The sequence below is a fragment of the Lucilia sericata genome, unplaced genomic scaffold (genome assembly GCF_015586225.1).
Source record: "Lucilia sericata isolate MDLA Ls3-8-SP2 unplaced genomic scaffold, ASM1558622v1 Contig000136F_arrow, whole genome shotgun sequence".
Classification (NCBI taxonomy): Eukaryota; Metazoa; Arthropoda; class Insecta; order Diptera; family Calliphoridae; genus Lucilia; species Lucilia sericata.
In genome coordinates this window covers 542,501-568,100 of record NW_023994168.1, presented here as the reverse complement: position 1 = coordinate 568,100, position 25,600 = coordinate 542,501, and the positions used below count along the sequence as shown (strand labels likewise).

At 29.8% G+C, this 25,600-nt stretch overlaps 1 protein-coding gene across 1 annotated transcript in view; it reads right to left on the bottom strand.

Annotated features, from left to right (window-relative positions):
• LOC119601027 (muscle calcium channel subunit alpha-1-like) overlaps window positions 1-25,600 on the bottom strand; it is a 188,395-nt gene that overhangs the window by 71,205 nt on the left and 91,590 nt on the right. The window contains 2 exon segments of the mRNA XM_037951683.1: window positions 12,131-12,465; window positions 12,537-12,747. Of these exon segments, the coding sequence (XP_037807611.1) occupies window positions 12,131-12,465; window positions 12,537-12,747 (546 nt within the window).

Here is a 25,600-nt window from a genome sequence, read left to right as displayed (position 1 = left end):
AAGAAGCAGCTCTATTCAATGAAAATATGGACAAAGTATGTAAATAAATAAAATTAATATATATTGTGAAAGTCAACTTCGACTTAGCATTACGTAACATCCCTGTTAATGGATATGGAAAACTAAACAATGACAGTGCCAGGTAGCTGGCTGGTACATACATATCTACATACTGGCTGTCTGCTACATATGTACATTATAGTGTTCCAAAAAAACGAAGTTGCGAATTTTGCCCGTTCCCCTTCTAGAATTGTTCTTTGGGTTGTAAAACTATGTCATACAAAAAATTAGGCTGATAGGAAGAACTGTTCTGATGCTATATTTAGATATATTTTAAGTAACAAAATGTTTTTTTTAGAATATATCTTAAAAAAGTTTTTTTCTCACATTTCGAATTCATGTGTAAGACACGTTAATGGACTGGGGAATTTGCAATAACTTCTAAATTTTTCATTAAATTTTTTCCTTCATACAAGGTTGAAGCACTCTAATGTACATACTATGACGAACAAATTTAAGTTTTCAAATAAATTAAAAATTGTTTGAACGCCATTAAAATAACACATATAAATTGGCTGAAATATAAAAAGTGTTCTTCCTATATTGTGCTTTCATTGCTTTTATACCCTTCACCATCGTGAGAAGGGTATATATGTATAAGTTTGTCATTCCGTTTGTAATTTTATAATATAATTTTCCGACCCTATAAAGTATATATATTCTGGATCCTTATAGATAGCGGAGTCGATTGAGCCATGTCCGTCTGTCTGTCCGTCTGTCTGTCTGTTGAAATCAGTTTTTAGAGGACCCCAGATATCGGCGAGATCCGAATATTCAATAATTTTGTTAGACATGCTTTCGAGAAGATCGCTATTTAAAATCAGCAAAATCGGTCCATAAATGACGGAGATATAAGCAAAAATCCGAGACAACCTCTGAAAATTTCATTAAAAAAGACAATTTTTTCATGCTTTGATTAATAAGCAACAACAACAACACTGCTTATTCATTGAGTATTTCGTTTCACATGTTTGGATGGCTGTGTGTTTCATTGGCATGTTTATATTGTTTTTGTTTCTTGGTGTATTCAGTTTCGTATGTTTGGATGTCTTGGTGTATTCAGTTTTGTATGTTTGGATGGCTGTGTGTTTCATTGCCTTGTGTATATTGTTTTTGTTTTTTAGTGTACAGTTTGGTATGTTTGATGTCTGTTGGTTTTACTGCCTTGTGTGTTTTGTTTTTTGAGTGTTATTTCGTTTAGCGTTGTTGTTGTTCATCTTGTTTTGCTATTGCTATAATAATGATATAATCGGGAAAATTAAATAGGTACATAAATTTAAATTTTATAAAATTTATATTTTTTAAATACACTATGGTGAAGGGTATATAAGATTCGGCACAGCCGAATATAGCACTATTACTTGTTTTTTTTCAGATTGTGTACCTGAGTCAAAACTGTGGGATGAATTCCTTGAGGACAACATGAGCTGCGAGCCAAATATTAGCGAATTTAAACTTGGAATATTTATTGTTAAATCATATTTAGATTTTTTTGTTTATATTACACTTTATATTTATAAAATTTGGGTATTTTTTATATTATGAATGTAAAGAAGTGATATATATATATATATATATATATATATATATATATATATATATATATATATCTATATATATATATATATATATATATATATATATATATATATATATATATATATATATATATATATATATATATCCCTGGCTTAAAACTACGTGTACAGTTATAAAGAAACTTTTATTGGATCTTAACACTTCCATGCGGAAAGAAACCTTCCCTACCCGCCCATATAAGCCTGCCTCCACAAAATTACTTTTACGCTAATTAAAGTCATAAAAATGCGAGTATAGCGATTATATTCGATATAAACATGTTTATATTAACCAAAATCGGTCTAAAAAACAGTCAGTTAATTTGATGAGTAATCATGATGTTAGGACAGAATTCCTTTTATGGCATACGGTTTGATGGTGGGTATATGAGATTTGGTGCAGCTGAATATAACACTCTCACTTCTTTACATTCATAATATAAAAAATACCCAAATTTTAAAAATGTAAAGTATAATATAAACAAAAAAATCTGAATATGATTTAACTATAAATATTCCACGTTTAAATTCGCTAATATTTGGCTCGCAGCTCATGTTGTCCTCAAGGAATTCATCCCACAGTTTTTGACTCAGGTACACAATCTGAAAAAAAAAACAAAGAAAGCACAATATAGGAAAGACACTTTTTATATTTCAGCCAATTTATATGTGTTATTTTAATGGCGTTCAAACAATTTTTAATTTATTTGAAAACTTAAATTTGTTCGTCATAGTATGTACATTAGAGTGCTTCAACCTTGTATGAAGGAAAAAATTTAATGAAAAATTTAGAAGTTATTGCAAATTCCCCAGTCCATTAACGTGTCTTACACATGAATTCGAAATGTGAGAAAAAAACTTTTTTTAAGATATATTCTAAAAAAAACATTTTGTTACTTAAAATATATCTAAATATAGCATCAGAACAGTTCTTCCTATCAGCCTAATTTTTTGTATGACATAGTTTTACAACCCAAAGAACAATTCTAGAAGGGGAACGGGCAAAATTCGCAACTTCGTTTTTTTGGAACACTATAATGTACATATGTAGCAGCCAGCCAGTATGTAGATATGTATGTACCAGCCAGCTACCTGGCACTGTCATTGTTTAGTTTTCCATATCCATTAACAGGGATGTTACGTAATGCTAAGTCGAAGTTGACTTTCACAATATATATTAATTTTATTTATTTACATACTTTGTCCATATTTTCATTGAATAGAGCTGCTTCTTTTGTTATCACAATTAAAATACTCTTTCTTTTTTCATTAGATATTTCTGAAAATATTGAGTGTTATTTTACACAATAAAAATTTAACACACATTCATTTATATGTACATATTTATTTAAAATACTTACCTATTTACTTTTGTCATTGCGGCGTAATATATAAATATATTTTATTAAACGTACATAAATGTATGAGTAATAAAGTACTCTTTCTATTTAAAAAATAACAAGATAAATTGACTTTTAACCGCTTTTGCCAATTACTATGAGTGATTAAATTTTGAACATTAGAAAAATTAAAATTTAACAAGTTAGAGTGCTATATTCGGCTATGTCGAATCTTAAATACCCTCCACCAGCAAGCTACTTTTTTTAAAACCCATTTAACTATCTAATTTTTAGATAACTTGACAAAATTTGTCTTTCTGTAGTGAGGGTACTAACATTTATGCATATGTGGAACTAATTTTGATAAGGTTCATAAAATTTTATATTAATAGGACAGTTGCAAACATTCTAATATAATAATCATTTAATAATGAATTAAGTGGTATTAAGTGATGTTCAGAAGAAAAATTCCGTATAACGATTTATATACACAAAATGCACATTTATGTCATACATACATACATACATACATACATACATACATACATACATACATACATACATACATACATACATACATACATACATACATACATACATACATACATACATACATAAATACATACATACATACATACATACATACATACATACATACATACATACATACATACATACAAAAAAGGTAAAAATAGAAAAACGATTAACTCTCGAAAGTTTAAGGGTACAATAATAACATACAATACAATGAATAAATTATTAATTTAGTTCGATGTTCTATGGTATTTGCATATAGTAGGTATAGGCGAAACTGAAGTGGTCGTCAAACAAGATTTGTTATTCTTTTCACACAGACGAGTTCTGAGAGAATAAAAAACAGTTGAGAGAACTAAACGCACTCACAAAACTTCAAATTTTCTTCGCGAAATTGCGAAAAACTTAATAGTTTTTCTTATAACTTATACCTTATAACACTTAAACTTAAAATTTATTATTTTTTGCCGCACTTTTAATGTATTTAAAACCCCAAAAATAATTTATATATTACAAACGAAAAAATATTTTTTATTCTTTGACATTTCATTTTAATTAAAACTGAAAAAAGAAAAGTTGTAAATACTTTTTTTCTTTTTCCATTAGTACAGAAAAAAATAACAAAAATACGTGTTTTTAATATGTTTTAACATGAATTATCTTTTTAAAAAAATTTATTTACTAATATCTTCAATCACTAGTATATGAAATCCCAGTAATAACACACAAAAAATAACGTATCAGAAATACATTTATTATTTAGTACCTTTTGAACAACTGTGTTTATTTTTGTGCTTCTACTAATACATTCTAACCAGTTAGGTTTTTGGTTAATGTAAACATGTTTATATCGAATATAATCGCTATACTCTCATTTTTATGACTTTATATATATATATATATATATATATATATATATATATATATTTGAGACCCAACAAAGTACATATATTCTGGGTCTTTATAAAATTCTGAGTCGATCTGGCTATGTTCGTCTGTCTGGTTAAAACACGCTCACGTTAAAACTAAGCAAATAAAATTAAGCACATTTACTCAAAATATTATATGTTAAATATAGCTGTATATCGATGAAAAGCGGCACAACTAAGTTTTATACTTGAATGTCCAAAATTAACTTATAAACACAAATATCGCGATGAAATTTAGCACAAATATATATTATATAAATTTAAATATATTCACAAAACTTTATCGGGCTTGGTCCATATTGCAAACGCAATAACGCACCAAAAAAACTATACCATTTAAGCATTGCATAAATGCAATGGTGTGACAATTGCAACAGTGTATGTTTTGTTGTTGGATTGCACTAAAAAGCTATGAGATTTTGCATTTGCTCTTTTACAAGACCATTTGCACTAAACACTGAACTCCGCTAGTGTTTCATAACGCCGCAGTAAAAACATTGACAATGCATACTGTTTCAAAACGTCAACGACAAGTATTATAAACGTAGCGAAATGACAATCAGCGCATCAGTTTTAAAGTTGATGCTTGTTGAAATTATTTGCTAAAACTACGCAAACAGCTGACTTACTAAAAACAATACTTTGCATGTTACATGTATGCAGTGATGCCAAGTGTAGGGATTTTTCCCTTTTTGTAGGGATTTTTTTCAAAAATTTCACGTGTAGGGAAAAAGGGAAAGATTTCTTACTATTGTCAAATTGTAGGGATTTTTCAATTTCATAGTTTTTAATAACTAAAAATATACCCTTTCATGTATTAAACTTTAAAATTAAAAATTAAATCAGTTTTAAGTGTATCGTTAGTAAAAATTCCGCTTGTAATTTCTACAATATATGTACCTACATATCGCTACAAGACTGGCATAATCCAAAATTCGGGTTTCTTTAACTGAGGTCTACAAAACATGCGACATACTAAAATCTTTCATATAGATTTAATGTTCTGAAAATTTATAAAAGTAAACAGCAAAAAGAAAACGCAAAAGTAAACGCGAAAGTAAACCTTAAAAAACATAAAATAAATTTTTAACATCGAATCGTGATACTGCCATAAATCTATCAATTGTCTTGTTTTTTTAATCTTAACTGAAGAGTCAGGCTTGGAAGATTTGTATTATGTAAAATTAAAAGAAAAAAAATTTAAATTCTAGAAATTTCATTCCTAAAAATTAAAAAAAAATACATATATATGTATATATGTATATTATAAAACGTAACTAATATTTTAGTTTTTTATGTTATTTTTGTATTTTTTTAAGATAAACTTGGAAAAAAGTAGTGTAGGGAAAAATGTAGGGAAAATAAAAAGTGGGTGTAGGGAAAAAAGGGATTTTTTCTCATAAGCGTAGGGATTTCTGAAAAAAATCTCCTGGCATCACTGCATGTATGTAATAATATTTTCAAAACAATACATAAAATTGCAACTACTTCCACGTTCGCTTACAAATAGGGAGTTAAAGAAGTACTTGCAATTTCTCTTACAAAGAAGTTGTTTATTAAGTTGTTTTTTTATTAATAAAAACAGCCAGCTAGAATACGAACCAGGGACATCGGTTTCTTAGTCAAATGTTCTACTCACTTAGCTACTTTATTGCGCGTCAAATAATGGTTTTCACATACAAATTTATTTTTTTTCCTTTTTTGTAAAACACAATTCTTAACACGCAATTAAATAAAATGTGCAAACAAAATGACAAAGCCGGAAATAAAGTACTTCTATATCGGATTATACGAAAATCAATCATCATTACTAGAGTTCTTTAAAGTAATGCAGACGGTAAGTAGTAGTCATTGAAAAGTAAGTAGTTATGGAAGTACAACCCATTACCGAGATTTTGCTGGGAACCTACGTCAATTATGAACCGAGCTCTTTTGAATTAACAAAATATTTATTTTTAAAAACAAAATATTGTTAAATTTTTAAGCCGTGAACATATTTGGGCAGTAGAGTCAATTATGGGCCGATCGTCGTAAAATTTGATAGTAAGGCCCGAGAGGGGCCTAGATGTATTTCTTCGAATTTGATAGGTTCCTACAATACTTATTTGTTTCGAATTTCATCGCTCTACTCGTATTTTCTGAAGGGGGCCATATATGCGGGTAGAGTCAATTATGGACCGATCTTCATAAAATTCCGTAGAGGTTTTGGCTTGTAAGAAACTTAATTATGTCAAACTTCATCGCTATACTTGTATTTTTAAGCCAGTAATGAGCGTTAAAGTCATTTTTTGAAGGGGACCTTATATGGGGGGTAGTCGGGTGTCCCAAGTAGCTTGTCCAATAGACAGGTAAAGTACTTCTATATCGGGTTAAATAACCGGTCCGTCGAAGTACAACTCTAAAAATGTATGACAAATAAAAAAAAACACTTAAAAACATACTTTTATTTTTAGATTAAATAGATATTGAAATAAATATTTTAAACATTGCTGATCTTTTGTATCATCAGTAAAATCGGACTTTTAAACTTTGGAATTCATTAATACACATAAATGACTCTGAAAGAATAGAATTTGTTACATCAAGGAAAAATTAATTTTTTCCTAAATCTCTGCTAAAAATATTTGTTTTAATTCAAGTTTAATAAATTCACTTTTCCAAATTGTAAATATTTCTTATTTAAATTTCATTACTTTTACTATTTTTTAATTTACTTAACAACATTTCCATATTTTAAAATTCAAAATTTTTCGCGAGAACTGCCTTAAGTCACTTCTTAAAGTTAATTTCTGTGCAAATTATTGCAAGTTATATTTTGTACTAGTGATATTTATCCTATAGACAATTCAACAGCTAACTTTTGTTTAGATTTTTGCCAACCAAAAATTTTGTGTTTGTTTTAAATTAAAAATCTTTGCGAAGTAAATTATTTCGATATTACGTAAAATGCAGAGGATTTTAACTATTTTAGAAGCTTTAATTCTAGTTTAAAACCAAAATTTTTAAAAATATCGGCGGTAGAAATATCACAATTTTTTTCTTGCAAGTTTTTATTAGTAAAGCGTTTATTTTCTTTTTTACTAATTTTGAGAATAATTGTAAATTTTACTCTCTCGTTGCAAGTATTTACTGGGAAAGTAAATGAACAGACCTAATGTAAAACAAAGTTCTTCAATTTATTATAATATTTTAAAGTTTTGTCGCTAAAACTCATCAATAAAACAAAAAACCCCTGAAAAAGTTTGAAAAAAGAAAAGGAAAGAAATTTTCAGATTTTGCAAAATAACGTAAACAACAACATACAAACCGTTATTAACAAAGAATGCATAAACAAGTTAGAGAGCTGTATTCGGCTGAGCCAAATATTAAATACCCTCCACCAGCTTCTTTTATATTAATAACCTTTTAGTTAATCAAATATTTATGGAAATAGGGTTTCTCATCTTTTCTAATAGAAGATTTAAATATTTTAAATCTGTTACAATTGCAAGTTTTTTCACAGCATTATAAACACGATTTTCTATAATATTTTATAGCGCCTTAATAACTTTAATAACTTCCAGGTATGCATGTGTGTGAAATATTTAAGAAAATTTATATGTTTAGCGTTGCCACTGACCAAAGTTTAAACCTACCACATTTTTGTCAAAAAACTTACCAAATTTTGAAAATCATATTAAATTATTTTTTTTAAAAGTGTGCCTTATTTATTAAGGTATTTCGTCGCCTAAAACGTAAAAGGGTGTTAAACTATGTATAAACGGTTATTAGATCTAACAATATTGGCAGACAAATTTTCAGAAAATGTCCATCGTTCGTGTCAACTTACAATTTTTAGATATTTTCTGAAAATTTTTTAGCCATCTTTGTAAGATCTAAAAACCAAGTATCACAGCTTTTATGATACATTAGGTCGTTCTCGAAGAAATTTGTGATAAAATTAACATAAATTGTTTTAAAAAATTAATGGCTCTAGAAAAATCTGTTGTTTTCAATCCTCAAGTCCTGTTATAAGGCGCTATTCCGTTTAATGATAAAAAATGTAATAAAATTTTGATATACAAAAATTGCAATAGTTTAATACAGTAAATAAACGTATAATTAAATTGTTAATATTCTTTAAAAGTACGTGTTTTGACAAACATACCAAAAATCGATTTAAACTACCATCCTACCAAATGAAAAAAATCCTACCAAATTTGTTAGGAAAAGCCCAAAATGGCAACGATGGTACTGTTCATAATTTGTTTATACTAAATTCATTTTACTAAAAAAATTACAATTAATTATATACGGTTAAAGTGTTTTTACCAGGGACCGAAAATAATTGTTATACCCTACACCACTTTAGTGGGAGGGTATATTGGGTTTGTGCTGATGTTTGTAACGCACAATAATATTGGTCCTATACCTACCTTAAAGTATACGAATCGGCTTAGAATCGATTTAGCTATGTCCGTCCGTCTCCTTGTAATCAAACTACAATTTTGAAGATAATTCAATGAAATTTGGTACATGATCTTCTGTTGTCCCAGGGGCGAAGCCTATTGAAAATGGTTAAGTTCGGTCCATTATTTCACCTAGCCCCCATACAACTGAACCACCGAATAGGGCTTGTAAACCTTATAATCAAACTACAGGCCGCAATTTTGGAGATAATTCAATGAAATTTGGTACATGATCTTCTATGGTACCGGAAACGAAGCCTATTAAAAATAGTTAACATTGGTTCATTTTTTTACCTAGACCCATACAACTGAACCCGCCGAATAGGCCTTTTAAGCTCTTAATTATATACTCCCATCTCGACAAAAAGATGTAAAACCAAGTTCTTTTTTTAATAACCCTCATGAATTTTATAATTATAGGGCCTCATTTGACCCTAATTAATTATGTTTAATATACTCCTATCTCGACAAAAAGCTGTAAAACCAAGTTCTTTACTAGCCATAATAACCCTCATGAATTTTATAATTATAGGGCCTCATTTGACCCTACAAAAAGCCCCCTTCAAAATTTGACTTATATGTCCACAATAAATGGTTAAGTATATCTGAGACAAGGTACAATTTAACTGAAATGCTCCATTATGAAAACTAAATCACATTTTATTTTTGTAACAGGTGTAGGGTATTATATGGTCGGCCTCGCCCGACTATAATTTCTTACTTGTTTTCTTTTGAAAGAAAAGGTTACGCAAAGAATACCTTTATTTTATTTAGGGACTTTTTAACTATTATTATAAGATTTATATTATTTAGGTCTCCGTAACCTATTAATATGAGAAATATATTTTTCTGGTTATGAATAGCTGTTATTCAGAAACCAATATTTTTTTGGTTATAGATAACCAAAATTTATTTAATTTATTTTTGGTCCATATAAATATTAACGAAATTAAAAGGCAAATTAATTATAACCTACGCCACCATAGTGGGGAGGATATTATACGTTTGTGCTGATGTTTGTAACGCACAAAAATATTGGTCCTACACCCACTTTAAAGTATACCGATCGACTCAGAATCACTTTCTGAGTCGATTAAGCCACGTCTGTCCGTCCGTCTGTCCGGCTGGCTGTCCATGTAAACCTTGTGCGCAAGGTACAGGTCGCAATTTTTAAGATATTTAAATGAAATACGTGTTTTTCGGACTAACGACGAAGCCTATTGAAACTGATTATAATCTGTCCAATATTTCACCTAGCCTCCATACAACCCTACCCCCCGGAAAGGGCTTTTGAGTTCATAATTATGTTAAATATTGTAGTATCTCTACAAAAATCGGCAAAACTTAGTTCTATATACGTCTTAATAATACTACCAATTTTCATAATTATCGGACTTTATTTGACCCTAGCCACCATACAAAGTCCCCTTCAGAAAACGACTTGAAGGTCAATAATTCCCTAATAAACACTAGTATCACGATGAAATCCAGCATACATAACTCTAATGTAAACGTAAAGCCATGTACCAAAATTTATAAGGATATTTACCCTTGCCCCATATAACCTCTCTTTTAGATCACCTTTTTCAACAAATTGTTAACATATTTCGGAATTAAGGTAAACAACTTAAATGCTTTGTTATTAATTATAATCCACATTTTTAACATACTCAGTGGTGCAGGGTATCATATGGTCGGCCATGCCCGACTATACTTTCCTACTTGTTTTAATTATATTTTATTTATAAAATCAACAGAGATTTGTTGCAAAACGATAATTGTTATTCGTAACCAAAAAAATATATTTTTCATTGGTATTGGTTACGATGATATCTTATAATAATGGTTAATTATAACACTTATTTTAAATCCATCACTATTAATTATTTAATGAGACCTTTTCGTCATTTTTCTTATAACCGTTACGTCCCTGGTTTTTACAGTAACATTTCTGTAAAAAAAATAAAAATATATAGATATTTGATAATAAGTGATGTGCATTAAGAGATTTTCGCAAGAGGCTTTTCCGATCGAACCCATATTATGGACCGATCGTGAAAAAAATTTAAAATAACATTTTGTATACAAAAGTAATGTCAGTGTCAAATTTTGCATGGGTATCATTGTTTGATAATAGGTAATGGATAGGTAATAGGATATCTCAAATGGGAGCTGTGACAAAATATGGGCCGATCGTGAAAAAATTTTACAGTATAATTTTATATATAGAAATATTTGTATGGATACCATTAATGACTTATGTGCGTTTAAGTGATATTCGGGAGGAGACCTTGTATTCGAGCTAAGACCAAATATGTACCGATCATGAACAATTTTTAAAGTATCATTTCTATAGATAAAGGCAATATTTGTGCCTAAGTTTTTAAGGATTCCATTATTTGATAATGAGTTATGTGCGTTTAAGTGATTTTCGGGAGGGGACCTTGTATGGGAGCTACGGCCAATTATGGACTGATCCCGAAAATTTTCCCTTTTTATGAATTCTATTTACTTGTAAAAGTTTGTGAAGATATTGTCATTCTACCGGAAGTTACCAACAATGAATGCTTTTTCCGGAAATATTTACATTTGTATGAGAGGTATATGAAAATGTGAACCGATTCCGCCCATCTTTAACAAAAATCATGCTTTCATATGGAAATAATTGTGTGATTTTATAAAATTATTTCAATTAACTACATCAAATAATTCTATCTAAAAATTTGGAAAACTAAAAAAATTTTCCGAAATATTACGACATTTGTAATAATTTTGAAGGTGTATAAAAAATTTTGTGTTGTCATTAAAATCGTCTCCCAAAAACCTTTCATATGATAATTAATTTGCATATGGTTTATTTGCAAGAAATATGATAAAAGTCATAAAAACCTTAAAAATGACCTTTTTATCCTTTGATCTAGCTCACCAAATATTGACGTCAGGACAAATATTTTGACAAATGAACTAAATTTTAATTTTCGGTGGGAAAAACAGCAAACTCCATTTCCTGGGCCACCCTAATGTACATATAATAGTTATGTAATGACTATAAACAAAAAGTACTGTATATTGAAATGTTTGGCTTTGTTTAAAAAAAAAATAATTTTCATTAAACAAATTTTATATCCTACAGAACTGTAGTGCTTTTGTGCAGATCACTTTTTGAGAAATATTAAATATTATCACGATTTCTAAAAAAATATAACAATGTTTTTAAACCATTGTTGTATTTAAATACTTACATTTTGTGTTCGTCCATTTCTTGATCAATATCCATATCAATATCCATATTATGTTCGTCATCCATATCATCTAAGGTAGGGGTAGGACTTCGTGATTTATTAACTTCGTCCATTTGCTGTTGTTGTTCCTCCTCTTCTTTATCAATTGCAGTTAATGAATCAGCATCGGCTAAATTATCTACCGCAATAGCCAAGAAAACATTTAGCAATATATAATTGCCACAAATAAACAGAATAATGAAATAAATACAGGCCAAAATGCCAAATGAGAAAACACCGCCGTATGCTCTGATGCCATCGTACATAACAGCATTCCAATCTTCGCCCGTTAATATCTAGAATCGAAGTATGAAAATTTTAAATACATTTTTAAATATTAAATATAATAATGATAGTAAACACATACCTGAAACACTGTAAGAAGACTTTGATAGAAACTGTCGAAATTCCATCTAGGTTTTTCTTCTTCCGGTTTAAAAGTAAACCGACCACCAAACACTTGCATTCCCAACAAGGCAAATATCACAATAAATAGAAACAGCAAAAGTAAAAGCGATGCAATTGACTGTATGGAATTGAGCAAAGAAGCAACCAGGTTGGACAATGAACGCCAATATCTAGGAAGTATCAGAAAAGCAAAAAAGTGAAATGAAAGTAAGAAAGTGAAATGAAATACATATGTAATCTTAATTCATAAAACAAAGTCTTTTAAGATTTATTTATATTTACTGGCTGTACCGTATGTGCTTCGCTACCAACGTATTAAAGATTATAGAGATACATATTAGGGTGATCGATTATTCGACATTTTCCAAAAACCGGTTTTCGAATAGTTCGAATAGTTGACATTTAAAAAAACCGGTTGATATTTTTCAAATTCAGAAAAAACCGGTTAACCGGTTTTTCATTATAAATAAAAAAAAATATTTTTTAATTTGAAAAACTTAATGCTTATGTTTAAATTTGATTAATAAAACATGGCCCGAAATGACTTTTAACAGTTTAAAAGATTATAACTTTAGATCTAGTCGTCTGATTTACATTATTTCTTTAATATAAAAAAATTAGGAAAAAAGTGGGACACTTCTGTTAAACATAAGGTACTATGCAACCCTAGCTTATTTTAAAAGCCCTGTTTAGGAAATTTGCATAGGCATTCCAACACTTCCATAAAATTTCAGCCGTAAACTAATTATTGTAATTGGAATATAATCTTAAGATTGATAAAATTTTATCAAACAGTTATCAATTTTACAAATAAATTTTTTTAATTAATTAGGAAAATCAAAAAAGTTTAACCAAAGGATCTGTAGAAAAATATACGCTAGTTCCTCGACTCGAATATTTTTAAAATTTAATAATGATATTATTTACTTAAAATTTTCATTTAAATAATCTTTGAATACAAAGCAAATAAAAGTATTCGAAACCGGTTTTTAAAAAGTGAAAAAACCGGGTTATTCGATATTCGAAAAATCAACATTAAGAAAATACCGACACTGGTAAAACAGAAAAAACCGGTTTTAAAACCGGTTGAAAAATCGAGTCAATCACCTTAATACATATACATATTAGAATGTTCCAAACAAATGCAAACGGCTCTAAAACTTTAAGTATACAGAATCTAGTGTTTATAAAAAACCGACTTTTGGAAAAACCGGTTTTTCGGTTAACCGAAAATTTACCATTTTTAGAAACCCGGTTTGTCGATTAAACGAGTATAAAAAAAACCGGTTAAACCGGTTAACCGAAATGTTTGGAAATCTTTAAAATATTATAATATTTAGTTGAAAACTGTCATTTTGCAAAATGTTATGAATTACCTAATAAGATATTTGCACTTTTTAGTATAGATACGTACATTAATATATCATAAGAAAACAAACTTATACAGATCTGAAACGCAAAAGGGAGTAACAACACTTTTAAAAATTTTACAGGAGAGACAAAATACTAAATAAAATTAAAGTTATTTTTGTTATAAAAACGACATTTTCCTACAACATCGATCAACATCGAAAAACTATTTTGTTGCTTTTTACGACTTTCTTACTTGTGGAAATGACTTATTTGTTGTTACACCCTTTTGAATTTCACTTCAATAAAGTCGGTATTTTTAAAAATAGGATTCTAAAAATTTGCAACAACATGTATTTTGATGCAGTGTGCCATTTTCAATCAAAAAGGGAATTTAAAATTTTTTGGCTGTTATGCCTTTTTGTATTTCAGTTGACGATATGGAAGTTGCCATAGGAGGGATAAATTGATCTTTGAATATATCAATAAAAAATTATGTCCAGGAATATCAAGTATAAATAGTGTTCAGGCTCGCGACGATTCATCGGGAAACGAAATAGACGGCGACTGTCGCGACATAGACATTGAGCCCCTGCTTTAATTGTGACCTCCCTCCGCTAGCTACGCCTGTGGTTGTTCAAATTACTGTGAATGACGCTTAGGAATCAACTTGTAATGGCAGTTTGTGAAAAACCCCAGCAGCACAAATTCTCGGACAGCAACGACAATCCTTATGTTTCGATAAATAAAGTCCGTTTTGAGAACGCTTGAGTAACTTCCCGATTTTTATTATACTCACGCAGTAAACAAGTAAGTGCATCCTGCATTTTATCATCAAAGTTATTTATTCGTCTTAATAAATAATAAATTTCTTCATATAATGGTTGGAATTTGTTTAAATAGTTAATTTTTTATTGGTTTAAATGCCAATCTCCATTTTATATACATAATATATGTTTAAAATTTCCTAACATTTGTTTAACAATCTTAGTCCTGTTTTCATATGCACAAACGGAAAATAATGTTTAGAATTATCTATCTAAAATTTTTAAAAATCACAATAAAAAAATCAAAGAAAACATATAATTTTGTACTAAAAATTTGATTTTTTTGAAATTGGTTAACCGAGTAAGAAATTATAGTCGGGCGTGACCGACCATATGATACCCTACACCAGTTATGAATATTAAATGTGATTTATTTTTCATAATAAAGCATTTATCTTCAATATTCCCTTGTTCCGATACATTTAAGCAATTTATGGATAAAAAACTAATTTTCTGAAAGAGGCTTTATATGGGGGCTAGGGGCAAATATGGACCAAGCCCGATGAAATTTTGTGAATATATTTATATTTACATAATATTTTATTGTGCTGAATTTCATCGCGATATTTGTGTTTATAAGTTAATTTGGGACATTCAAGTAATTTTCTGAAGGGGACTTTGTATGGGAGCTAGGGTCAAATGAGCCCCGATCTTTATGAAATTTGGCAGGGTCATCAAGACTTCTATAAAACTTAGTTGTGCCACTTTTTATCGATATACAGGTATATTTAACATAATTATGAGCTCAGAAGCCCTTTTCGGGGGGTTCTGTTGTATGGGGGCTAGGTGAAATAATGGACCGATTTTAACCATTTTAAATAGGCTTCGTCCTTAGGTCAAATAAAACGTGCGTGCCAAATTTCATCCAATTATCTTGAAAATTGCGACCTGTACCTTGCGCACAAGGTTTACATGGACAGCCAGCCAGACGGACGAACGGACGGACGGACATAGCTTAATCGACTCAGAAAACGATTCTAAGCCGATTGGTATACTTTAAGGTGGGTCTAGGACGAATATTTTTGTATGTTACAAACATCAGCACAAATCCAATATACCCTCCCCACTAAAGTGATGTAGGGTATAAAAAGTAAGGTAATTGAAATTCCCCCCTGCCGTTATCGTGCACTTAAATGCGATGTGACAAACCTCCCAGCAAAAACTTTCACTGAAATGTAAAATGCTGAAATTTATTTACAAAATAGCATTTTAAGTTATAACGGGGATGACATTGGAGGCAAGTACTTACCACGCTCGCTTACAAATAGGGAGTTAGGCAAGAACTTATTACGATCGACTGAAATAGGGAGTTAAGTAAGTAGTTTTGATTCTGAGAAAAAAAATTATCAACGAGGATACGTCCACTGTGTCTACTATTAGTTTTCGAAGAACAAAAAAAAAATTATCTTTTCTCTTAATAACAAAGTTTGAAAACAACATGTCAAGGCTACATACATAATAAATTATATGAAGTCATTACTAGACTCCTTCTAAGATGGTATGTAGTAGTCATTGAAAAGTGAGTTGTTGAGTAAGTATAAGTTAAAACCCTGTTTTAGCTATATCTGTTCTTATAACATAATGTATTTAATTTTTTGCACGGCAGATCTAAAATTTGAACTTCAGTCTTTTATTGAACTTTGTTAAACAATTAATTTATAATAGTTCCACTTAATATAAAAGCATTATTTAAATCAAGGTCATAATGATTAGGAGTATTATCGGAAATTACTTAAGAATAATATTTTTCAGGGAAATTTATATTTTTTTCTCTTCATTAAATTATTATTTTGCGAGTTTTATTTTCCCATTATTATTATGAACGAAAAAAATATATAATATAATTATTTTAATTCATATGGGAGTACCACGCCCCCTATTGCTATTCCGCTAATTTTTTGTCCTACATATTCATGTTGATACTAAAGTGGCTCCGAAAAATTAGAGGGCTCTTGTTGTTATATTTTCTCAGATATACTAATTTAAGATTTTCTTTATATGGGAGGTTCCACGCCTAATATAGCTAGTCCGCCCATATTGTCCCCATATGTTCATGTGGATGTCCAAGTTGTCCATACAAATCTAGCTGTTGCAGTTTCTGAGATATGTGATTTTAAATACTTATTATGTATGTGGGAGTAGCCTATAGTTCCTTCCAGGCATACAGGAAGCCACTGTGAAAATTTCAGGAAAATCGGTCCAGCCTTTTAGAAGTCTATAAAGTCCAAACAAACAAACATACATACATACAAACACACATCCATTCTTATATATATATAGATTAGCTATACCAAGTGTACTTTGCTACCCTAAAAGGAATATGTATATATAAAAATCCCACTTAACGATTTTGAAGATTCTAACTACAATAGTTTTCCAGATTTATAATATGTTACATATGAGAGATGTCAAGGAAATTATTGCAAGTTCGCCAGTTTCTATCTATCACCAATTTCTATCTATCTATAAAAAAATTGAATAATATAAGAGATTCCAAGAAGCCACCCATTGAAAGTCCGCCCGTTATGCTCTAAATGTTCACATGAATTTCAAAGTTCTTCATGTATTAATGTACTAAACACAAGAAAAAGAGCGATATAATTTTTGAAAAATAAAATTTTTTGGAAATTTGAATTTTTGTATAATATTTTTGGTTCACAATTGGATTGGAAAGGCATATTATTTTCACTGGGTGTAAAAATTTTCGTAATTTTTAGCTCATACAAAAAAATATTTAAAAAATAGTGCATTTCAGAATTTTTCAAAATTTATATGCCCCTTATAATACGAAGAAAGTCGTTTTGCGGACTAGAAATACACTAACAAACATTTTAAGTATTTTTCCCGCGATAAGCTCAAAATTATGTAGGTTTTGACACCCAATTCGAAAAGATTGCAGAAATTTTTTTTGAACATATTGTACTGAGATCAAGATTAGTACATTGAAACGCATCATTTTAGAGGTATTCCTCCTAAAAAGTGGTCCACGGGACACCTTAATGTACATATGTATATACGAGAATCAAAAACAACACAGTAAAACTGCGATACACATCGGGTAACAATAATCATATACATACAAGGAATTGGACATATATTTTAAAATTCACTTTAATGCTCATAAATGGCTTAAAAACATTTATTTCTTGATAAAATTCTTCATAAACGTGTCTTATGTATTTCTTAATCATATTACTAAATTTTGTTATGGTCGGTCCATAATTGCCTCTAGGTCCCAAATAAGGCCCTTTTAGAAAATCAGTTTGAAATTTGACATGAACGAGATTTATATGAAAATTTATCTTTTTCCCAAATTGTATTATGATCGGTCCATAATTGCCCCTAGGCCCCGGATAAGGTCCCTTATAAAAATCAGTTTAACATTCAAAATTGTCTTAAAAATTTTAGTACCGCAATCATATATAACGTGGTAAAGTTATCTTTCTAGACACTTTTTAATTTGTGAATGAATTATACCCGGGTATGCATAAAAAAACTGTTCAAATCACTTGAACATGTTTTTTATATTTTTTATTTCATAAAATATTTTATATTATTTAAATTTTTGATTCTTTATATTTAGTGCGACAGCGCATGTGTGCAATACTAAGATAAGAAAAATCAACCCTTGTCTTGTCACACATGCCTTTATGATATGTATTTTTATCACTTGCGTGCTATATATCAAAGTATAAATTCTTTGAAAATTAAAAAATTCGCGGAATACTTTTTTAAAAAAATAAAAAATGTTTTTTATTCAGTTTTTGCGAAGATACAAATTTTTCAAATTGCAATAAAAATTTTATTTATGAATATTTTTTGATGAAATTTTACAGTTAGGTAGATTTTTTTACTCAAAATCCAAAATTAAATAAAAATTTCGAATTTTCTTATTAGAAATCCCGGAATTCCCAAAAAAATTTAAAAAAATTCCAAAAATGGGATTTTTTGGTTTTTTGCCTATTATATCCATACCAGGGGCGGGGTTATCGAAACCCGTTACAAAATGATTAAGAACATATTGGGTCATATAAAACAGGTCACTATAATTTGATATCGACTATGCGATTTGAGAATTTTTGCTCAAAATTTAATTTTCCATAAAAAATAGGGTTTTTTTGGATGGACCTGGTCCCCTCGGTATCAAAAATTTTTAGGTTTTGTTTCATTTATCGTATTTTATGTAAAGTCAGCTTTCCAAAAAGTATAAATTCTATATACATCTTCTTAGAAACTTTTTAGATAACTTAAAAAGAAAAAGATACTTTTTTCCCAAAAAAATGACAAAAAATCGCCTTTTTTTTAATTAAAATGCCTATAACTTTGGACTCAGTCATGATTTTTACATAACTCTTTCACTGCTTAATATATAAACTTATTGTTAAGCGAATAAAAAAAATGGCGAAAATCGGGAATATTTGGACCCGCTATTATCAAAAAAACTAAAGTAAGGACGGTAAAAATTTTAAAATTTTAATTTTCAAATGCGAATTTCCCCTAAACTATAAGAGATAATTTACTGCTACGACGACATTTTTTATAGTGCTCGATGAGGAGATTCTATATACGATTTTTTTTTAATCGGAACTCAAATGAGGAAATAGGATCGTTTTAAAAATTTAACATAGCCGAGGTGTCCTAATTTGAGGACCCCCCGCCGGGCCCCTGGTTGGCCTATAAGGTCCAAATTCAAAACCTAAACTCGACAACACCTCCTCTTTGTGCATACCAAATTTCATTAAAATCGGATTAACCGTTTAGAAGTTACCGAATTATTTCCCTCTTTTTTTTCCTATACCACTGTGTGTCAGTTATCGGACAAAAATTAAGTTTTATTATAAATTTTGAGTTTTATTATCTGAATTATATATTCTTGTATCTTATGAAAAAAATTTTATAAAAATACAAATTTTTTTTTAAAATAAGGAGTAATATGTCATTGTTCAAAAATTTGAATGTGATATCTGTTTTGGACCCTGTAACATTTACAAATAAGGACCGATTTTCACGAATGATTTTTTTTTTCATTGCATATGACTTAGTAAAGTAAAATTATGCTAATTGTAGTAATTTTAGTCTTATATAAACAAAAATATTAAAGTCTTCCCCAAAATTGAGAACTTATTTAATTTTTGTTTTGGGGAGTTATTTCGTGCGGAGTTATTTCATGACGCCATTTTTGTTAACAGGAAAACAATGATAAAACTTAAAAAAAATGCTAAAATTTAATGGTATGTGGTCGAAAAATATTTAATTTATTTGGGCGTCATGAAATAACTATATCCCCAAACAAAAACAAGTTAGAGTGCTGTATTCGGCTATGCCGAATTTTAAATACCCTCCACCAGCAAGTTACTTTTTTTTTAAATCCATTTAATTATATAATTTTTAGATAACTTGACAAAATGTTTGTTTCCGTATTGAGGATACCAACATTTATACATATGTCGAACTAATTTTGATTAGGTCCATTTTATAAGAATGATTTATCTATACACAGAACATAATCATGTGAAATCTTATCCGGATATAATCAATTAATAACGAATTAAGTGATGTTAAGTGATTTTCAGAAGTTAACCTTTTATGGGAGTTAAGACAACTTATGAACCGATCTGGAAAAATTTCCGTAAAATGATTTATATATACAAAGTACACATTTATGTCGAATTTTATCAAGATAGCTTTATTTGACAATGAAATATGTGCTTTTAAGTGATTTTCGGATGTGGGCTTTATATGGGAGCTATGACCAATAGTGGAGCGATCTGTAAAAATTTATTTAGAATGATTTGTATGTATACAAAACATATTTAAGTTGAATTTTATCTCTATAGCTTGACAATTCAGTGAAATATATGCGTTTAAGTGATTTTCGGAAGTGGACCTTATATGAGAGCTATAACCAATTGTGGGCCTATACGGGAAAAATTTCATAGAGTGATTCATATTTAGACAAAACATATTTGTGTCGAATTTTATTAAGATAGCAATGAAATGTGAGCTTTTAAGTGATTTTCAGAAATGGGCCTTATATGGGAGCTATGACCAATAATGGACCGATCCGTAAAAAATTCGTAGAATGATTTGTATGTACAAAAAACATATTTATCTCGAATTATATATATATTATATATTATTATATTTGTATGTACAAAATTTTGTGTTGATACCGATATATTTGTATGGGAGCTATGTCAAATTTTGGATCAATTATTTTGATTTTCAACACAATTAATCCCTGGGTAAAAAAAAATAATGTGTGACAAAATTCATCGAATTATCTTTTGTAGTTTCTGAGAAAACGACTTAAGAATTACGAAAAAACGCGTAATTTTTTCGAGGTAGTCTGAAATTTTTACTCATAACTTTTAACGTTGTGAACCGATTTTGATGATTTTCAATACCAAATTGCTTAGGATAACAATGAATATTTTTGATGAATTTGGTTGATTTCTTTTGCTTAGTTTTAACGTCAGCTTGTTTTAGGCAGACAGACAGACAGACGGACATAGCTAAATCGACTCAGAATTTGATAAGGACCCGGAATATATATACTTTGTTGGGTCTCAGATGAATATTTCTTGGTGTTACACACGGAAAAACAAACTTATATATACCCTCTATCACCACTGATGGTGGTGGAGGGTATAATTAAATAACTTCCTAAAAATTTGTTCAGAAAGCAAAAACAACGAAATTTGGGGATTTAATTCGCTTTTTGTTATTTCAGTACGAAATAATTCCTCAAAATTCAAAAATTAAATAAGTCCCTTAAAATATTTTTGGGGAGTTATTTCTTTATATTCCTTTTATCACACAAAATAAAAAAATATATGTTTGATAACCGGCCTTCGTCTGGCCGCAAGGGTTTTATCCTCTGGGGTATATTGGACATCGGCTTCGCTAGGAATACACTCTACCTCTACACTTACGACAAGTCTAATGACAAAAAAGAGAATAAACGTCGTTTGATTTATATTTTCCGTGTTTACACGATTGGTATAAAACAATAGCAAAGTAAGATGGAAACAGCTGTTTCACTTTTTTTGTATGTGTTTACATAAAAGTACATCGCTGATCTAATGCGAATCGCTTGTTTTTTGAATCATTTCAAAAAATGAAGATAGCCATACGACTGTCAAATTTTCCATTCGTATTTTCTCTCAATGTGTGTTGGTTTCATTACACATTACGTTTAGACGAATCCATCCGTTCTCTTCTACAGAAAATGTTGACAGATCATATTACTTGTGTGCTCATGTGAAGGGGTCTTTAGCGATACACCTTTCTAGCTGGAACTCAAGTTTATCAATAACTTTCTAGTTTACATGCATGAGTATTAAGAAGTATCTAAATCATTGTTGCCCAAAATCGCGATTCCCTATCACGCGAGATAGGGCAAGAAATTTCTGCTGACGTTGCGTTGACTCACCTACACTATAAGCTTACTTATGTATATTCTTATTTGAGCATGTGTTAGTTGATTATCTCTCAACTTGCAAAACAAAATCAACTCAGTTGCTGCACAGGGTATACAGAGGCGTCACAAGCAAAAAACTATTTCCCTCTCTTTCGCACAAAACGATTTCAATGATTTTTATACCCACCATCAAAAAAGATGGGGGGTATATTGATTTTGTCATTCCGTTTGTAACACATCGAAATATTGGTCATAGACCCATAAAAGTATATATTCCGGGTCCTTATTAAATTCTAAGACGATCTAGCCATGTCCGTCCGTCTGTCTGTTGAAATCACGATAGGGACCACACGAGAGGAGCTAAGCGGTTGAAATTTTGCATAAATATTCTCTATTGTTAAGGTTTCTTTGGTATTGAAAATGGGCAATATCGGTCCACTTTTTCGGATAGCCCCCATACAAGTGGACCTCCAAAAAACAGCTTTAACGGGCATAACTGTTTTATAAGTAGGAGTATAGCGATGAAATTCGACATAAATAAGTTTAATGTGAGCCAAAATCTTTCTACAAAATTTTTTGAGGATCTTCCCATAAATGATCCTACGCCCCATATAAGCTCCCCTTCTGAAAATTACTTTAACACTCATTACTGGTCCCAAAATGCAAGTATAGCGATGAAATTCAGTATAAGTATCTTTCTTACGAAGCAAAATCTCTCTACCAATTTTTTTAGGATCGGCCGATAAATGACCCTACCCCCTATATGAGGTCCCCTTTAGAAAATGACTTTAACACTCATTACTAGCCTAAAAATTCGAGTATAGCGATGAAATTCAGTATAAGTAAGTTTCTTAAGAACCAAAACCTTTTAACCAATTTTTTTTAGGATCGGCCCATAAATGACCTTACCACCCATATAAGGTCCCCTCCTGAAAATGACTTTAACACTCATTACTGGCCCTAAAATGCAAGTATAGCGATGAAATTCGACATAAATAAGTTCCATGTGAGCCAAAATTTTTCTACCAAATTTTTTGAGGATCGGTCCATAATTGACCCTACCCCCCATATAAGGTCCCCTTTAGAAAATTACTTTAACACTCATTACTGGTCCAAAAATGCGAGTATAGCGATGAAATTCGGTATAAGTAAGTTTCTTACGAACCAAAATCGCTCAACGAATTTTTTTTAAGATCGGCCCATAAATGACCCTATCCCCCATATAAGGTCCCCTTCTGAAAATGACTTTAACGCTCATTACTGGCTAAAAAATATGAATATAGCAATACAATTTTACACAATTAAGTTTCTCGCGAGCCAAAATCTTTTTAATAACTTTTATGTGGATAGGTCCATAATTTGCCCTACTCCCCCTATTGGGTCCACTTCAGAAAATAGCTTAAACGCTCATTACTATCTTAAAATTACGAGTAAAGCGATGAAATGCTACACACGTAAGTTTCTTTCGAGCCAAAACCTCTGTACCAATTTTTTTGGATCGGCCCATAAATGACCCTTCCCCCATATAAGGCCCCCCTCTGCAAATAACTACAATGCTCATTACTGGCTTAAAAATATGAATGTGACGAAAATTGACGCACATAAGTTTAATGCGTGCCAAAATCTCTCCACCAAATTTAGGGATGATCGGTCCATAATTTACCCTACCGCCCATATAAGGTCCCCTTCAGAAAATTACTTAAACGATCATTACTGGCTTAAAAATATGAGTTATGAAATACGGTTATGAATGTGTTGATGGTGTTGGGAATGTGTTGGTAATACACAAAAGGTTCCCTTCAGAAGAGAGTTTTGGTTAATAACTACAAGTGTTCCTTATTTAAAATACGAGTATAGCGCTGAAATTTTGCATAAACAAGTTCTATACATAATCTATGTACAAAATTTTATGAGTATCGGTTCATAATTGACGCTCACGGTTGAAGAATTGAAATAAAATATTTGTTTTTTTTTAAATTAATATTTTGTTAGTTCAAAAGAGCTCGGGCCATAATTGACTTAAGCCATATTCCAAATATCACGCTGATGTTTATAGGGGAGCATTCCTTTTACGGCATACTGTTTGATGGTGGGTATATGAGATTCGGCACAGCCGAATATAACAGTCTTACTTGTTTTTAGCTGTATTTTATATACCTCTTCTCACCAAACAATTTCAAAATTAAACAAAAGCTGATTTTAGACTTTTTTAAATGTCAAAAGTTACACCTCTGTATATTTTGTGGTTGCTGATCAGCATTTGTCGAAGTGAGATCTGTACGCAACTTTTTTTAAATCCACACAGAAATACAACAACAAAATTTTGAGAAAGCCGAATTTATGTAGGTGAATGAGAGAGCACAGCTGATAGTTTTTTATATATGAACTTTAATGTACGCTGTCTGTCAAAATCCATAATATCAATTTGACAGTTAGAATATACTTTTTAGTTTACAGTCATTTTATTAATACAGTTTTATTTTGGGTTACATTTTGTTCTCTGCTGCTTTACCAATACAAATTAATGGGTAATAGTATGTGTATGGGCAACACAGATCTAAATATACATATATTTTTTTAAAAATGCTATCCATATACATGAATCTACAAATTCATTCATAAGTTTAAGGCCGTTCTCATTATCGCTAGATCATGATCCAAATTTTAAGCAACAAATTTTGCTTAAAATTCATCTAAACATTGAAAAAATTTTGATCCAAAAAATATTTTTTAATAAATGAAAAAATTTTTGTTGATTAAATTGATTTTTTATATTTTAATTTTCTGATCTCATAAACAATGTTTATCACAAGTATATTAAGATGTAATGCAAAAAAAATTTATTAACAAATTTAAATTTCATATCCAGATTTTATATACAGGTAAATCAAATTGTATGTAACACAAAGTAAAGCACACAACATTGGTAACAATTCAGAGTACACTGAAAATTTTCTGTATGAATCGAACATGACTTTTTTCCCAAACCATTTTCATTCAGAATATTAAAAGTTCATAAGATGTATAAACTTATACATGACGGTAATTTTTTGAATGTTGAATTTTTTCAACGATATTCATGAAATAATTCATAGAAGTCCATTAATTTCAAACATTTTTTAACAAATAGTAAAATAAAAATAAATTTGAAATATTTTAAGTCAAGACCAGTTTAAAAAGCAAAAATTTTAAAAATTCATACCATTTAGGAACTTATTTTTAAACTTTTAACTTTTGTCAATGAAAGCAGTTAATTATGTTTATGCTGAAACCTTTTTCTGTGAACAATCAATATATTAATGTATAAAACATTATTGACATCTCAAATTTTGACGGTTAAACATAACTTGATTGTGGTGGTTAGTGTATTTTATTTTCTTATGTTCTGTATTTTGCTTAAATACATAAGTATGGTCACCGTAG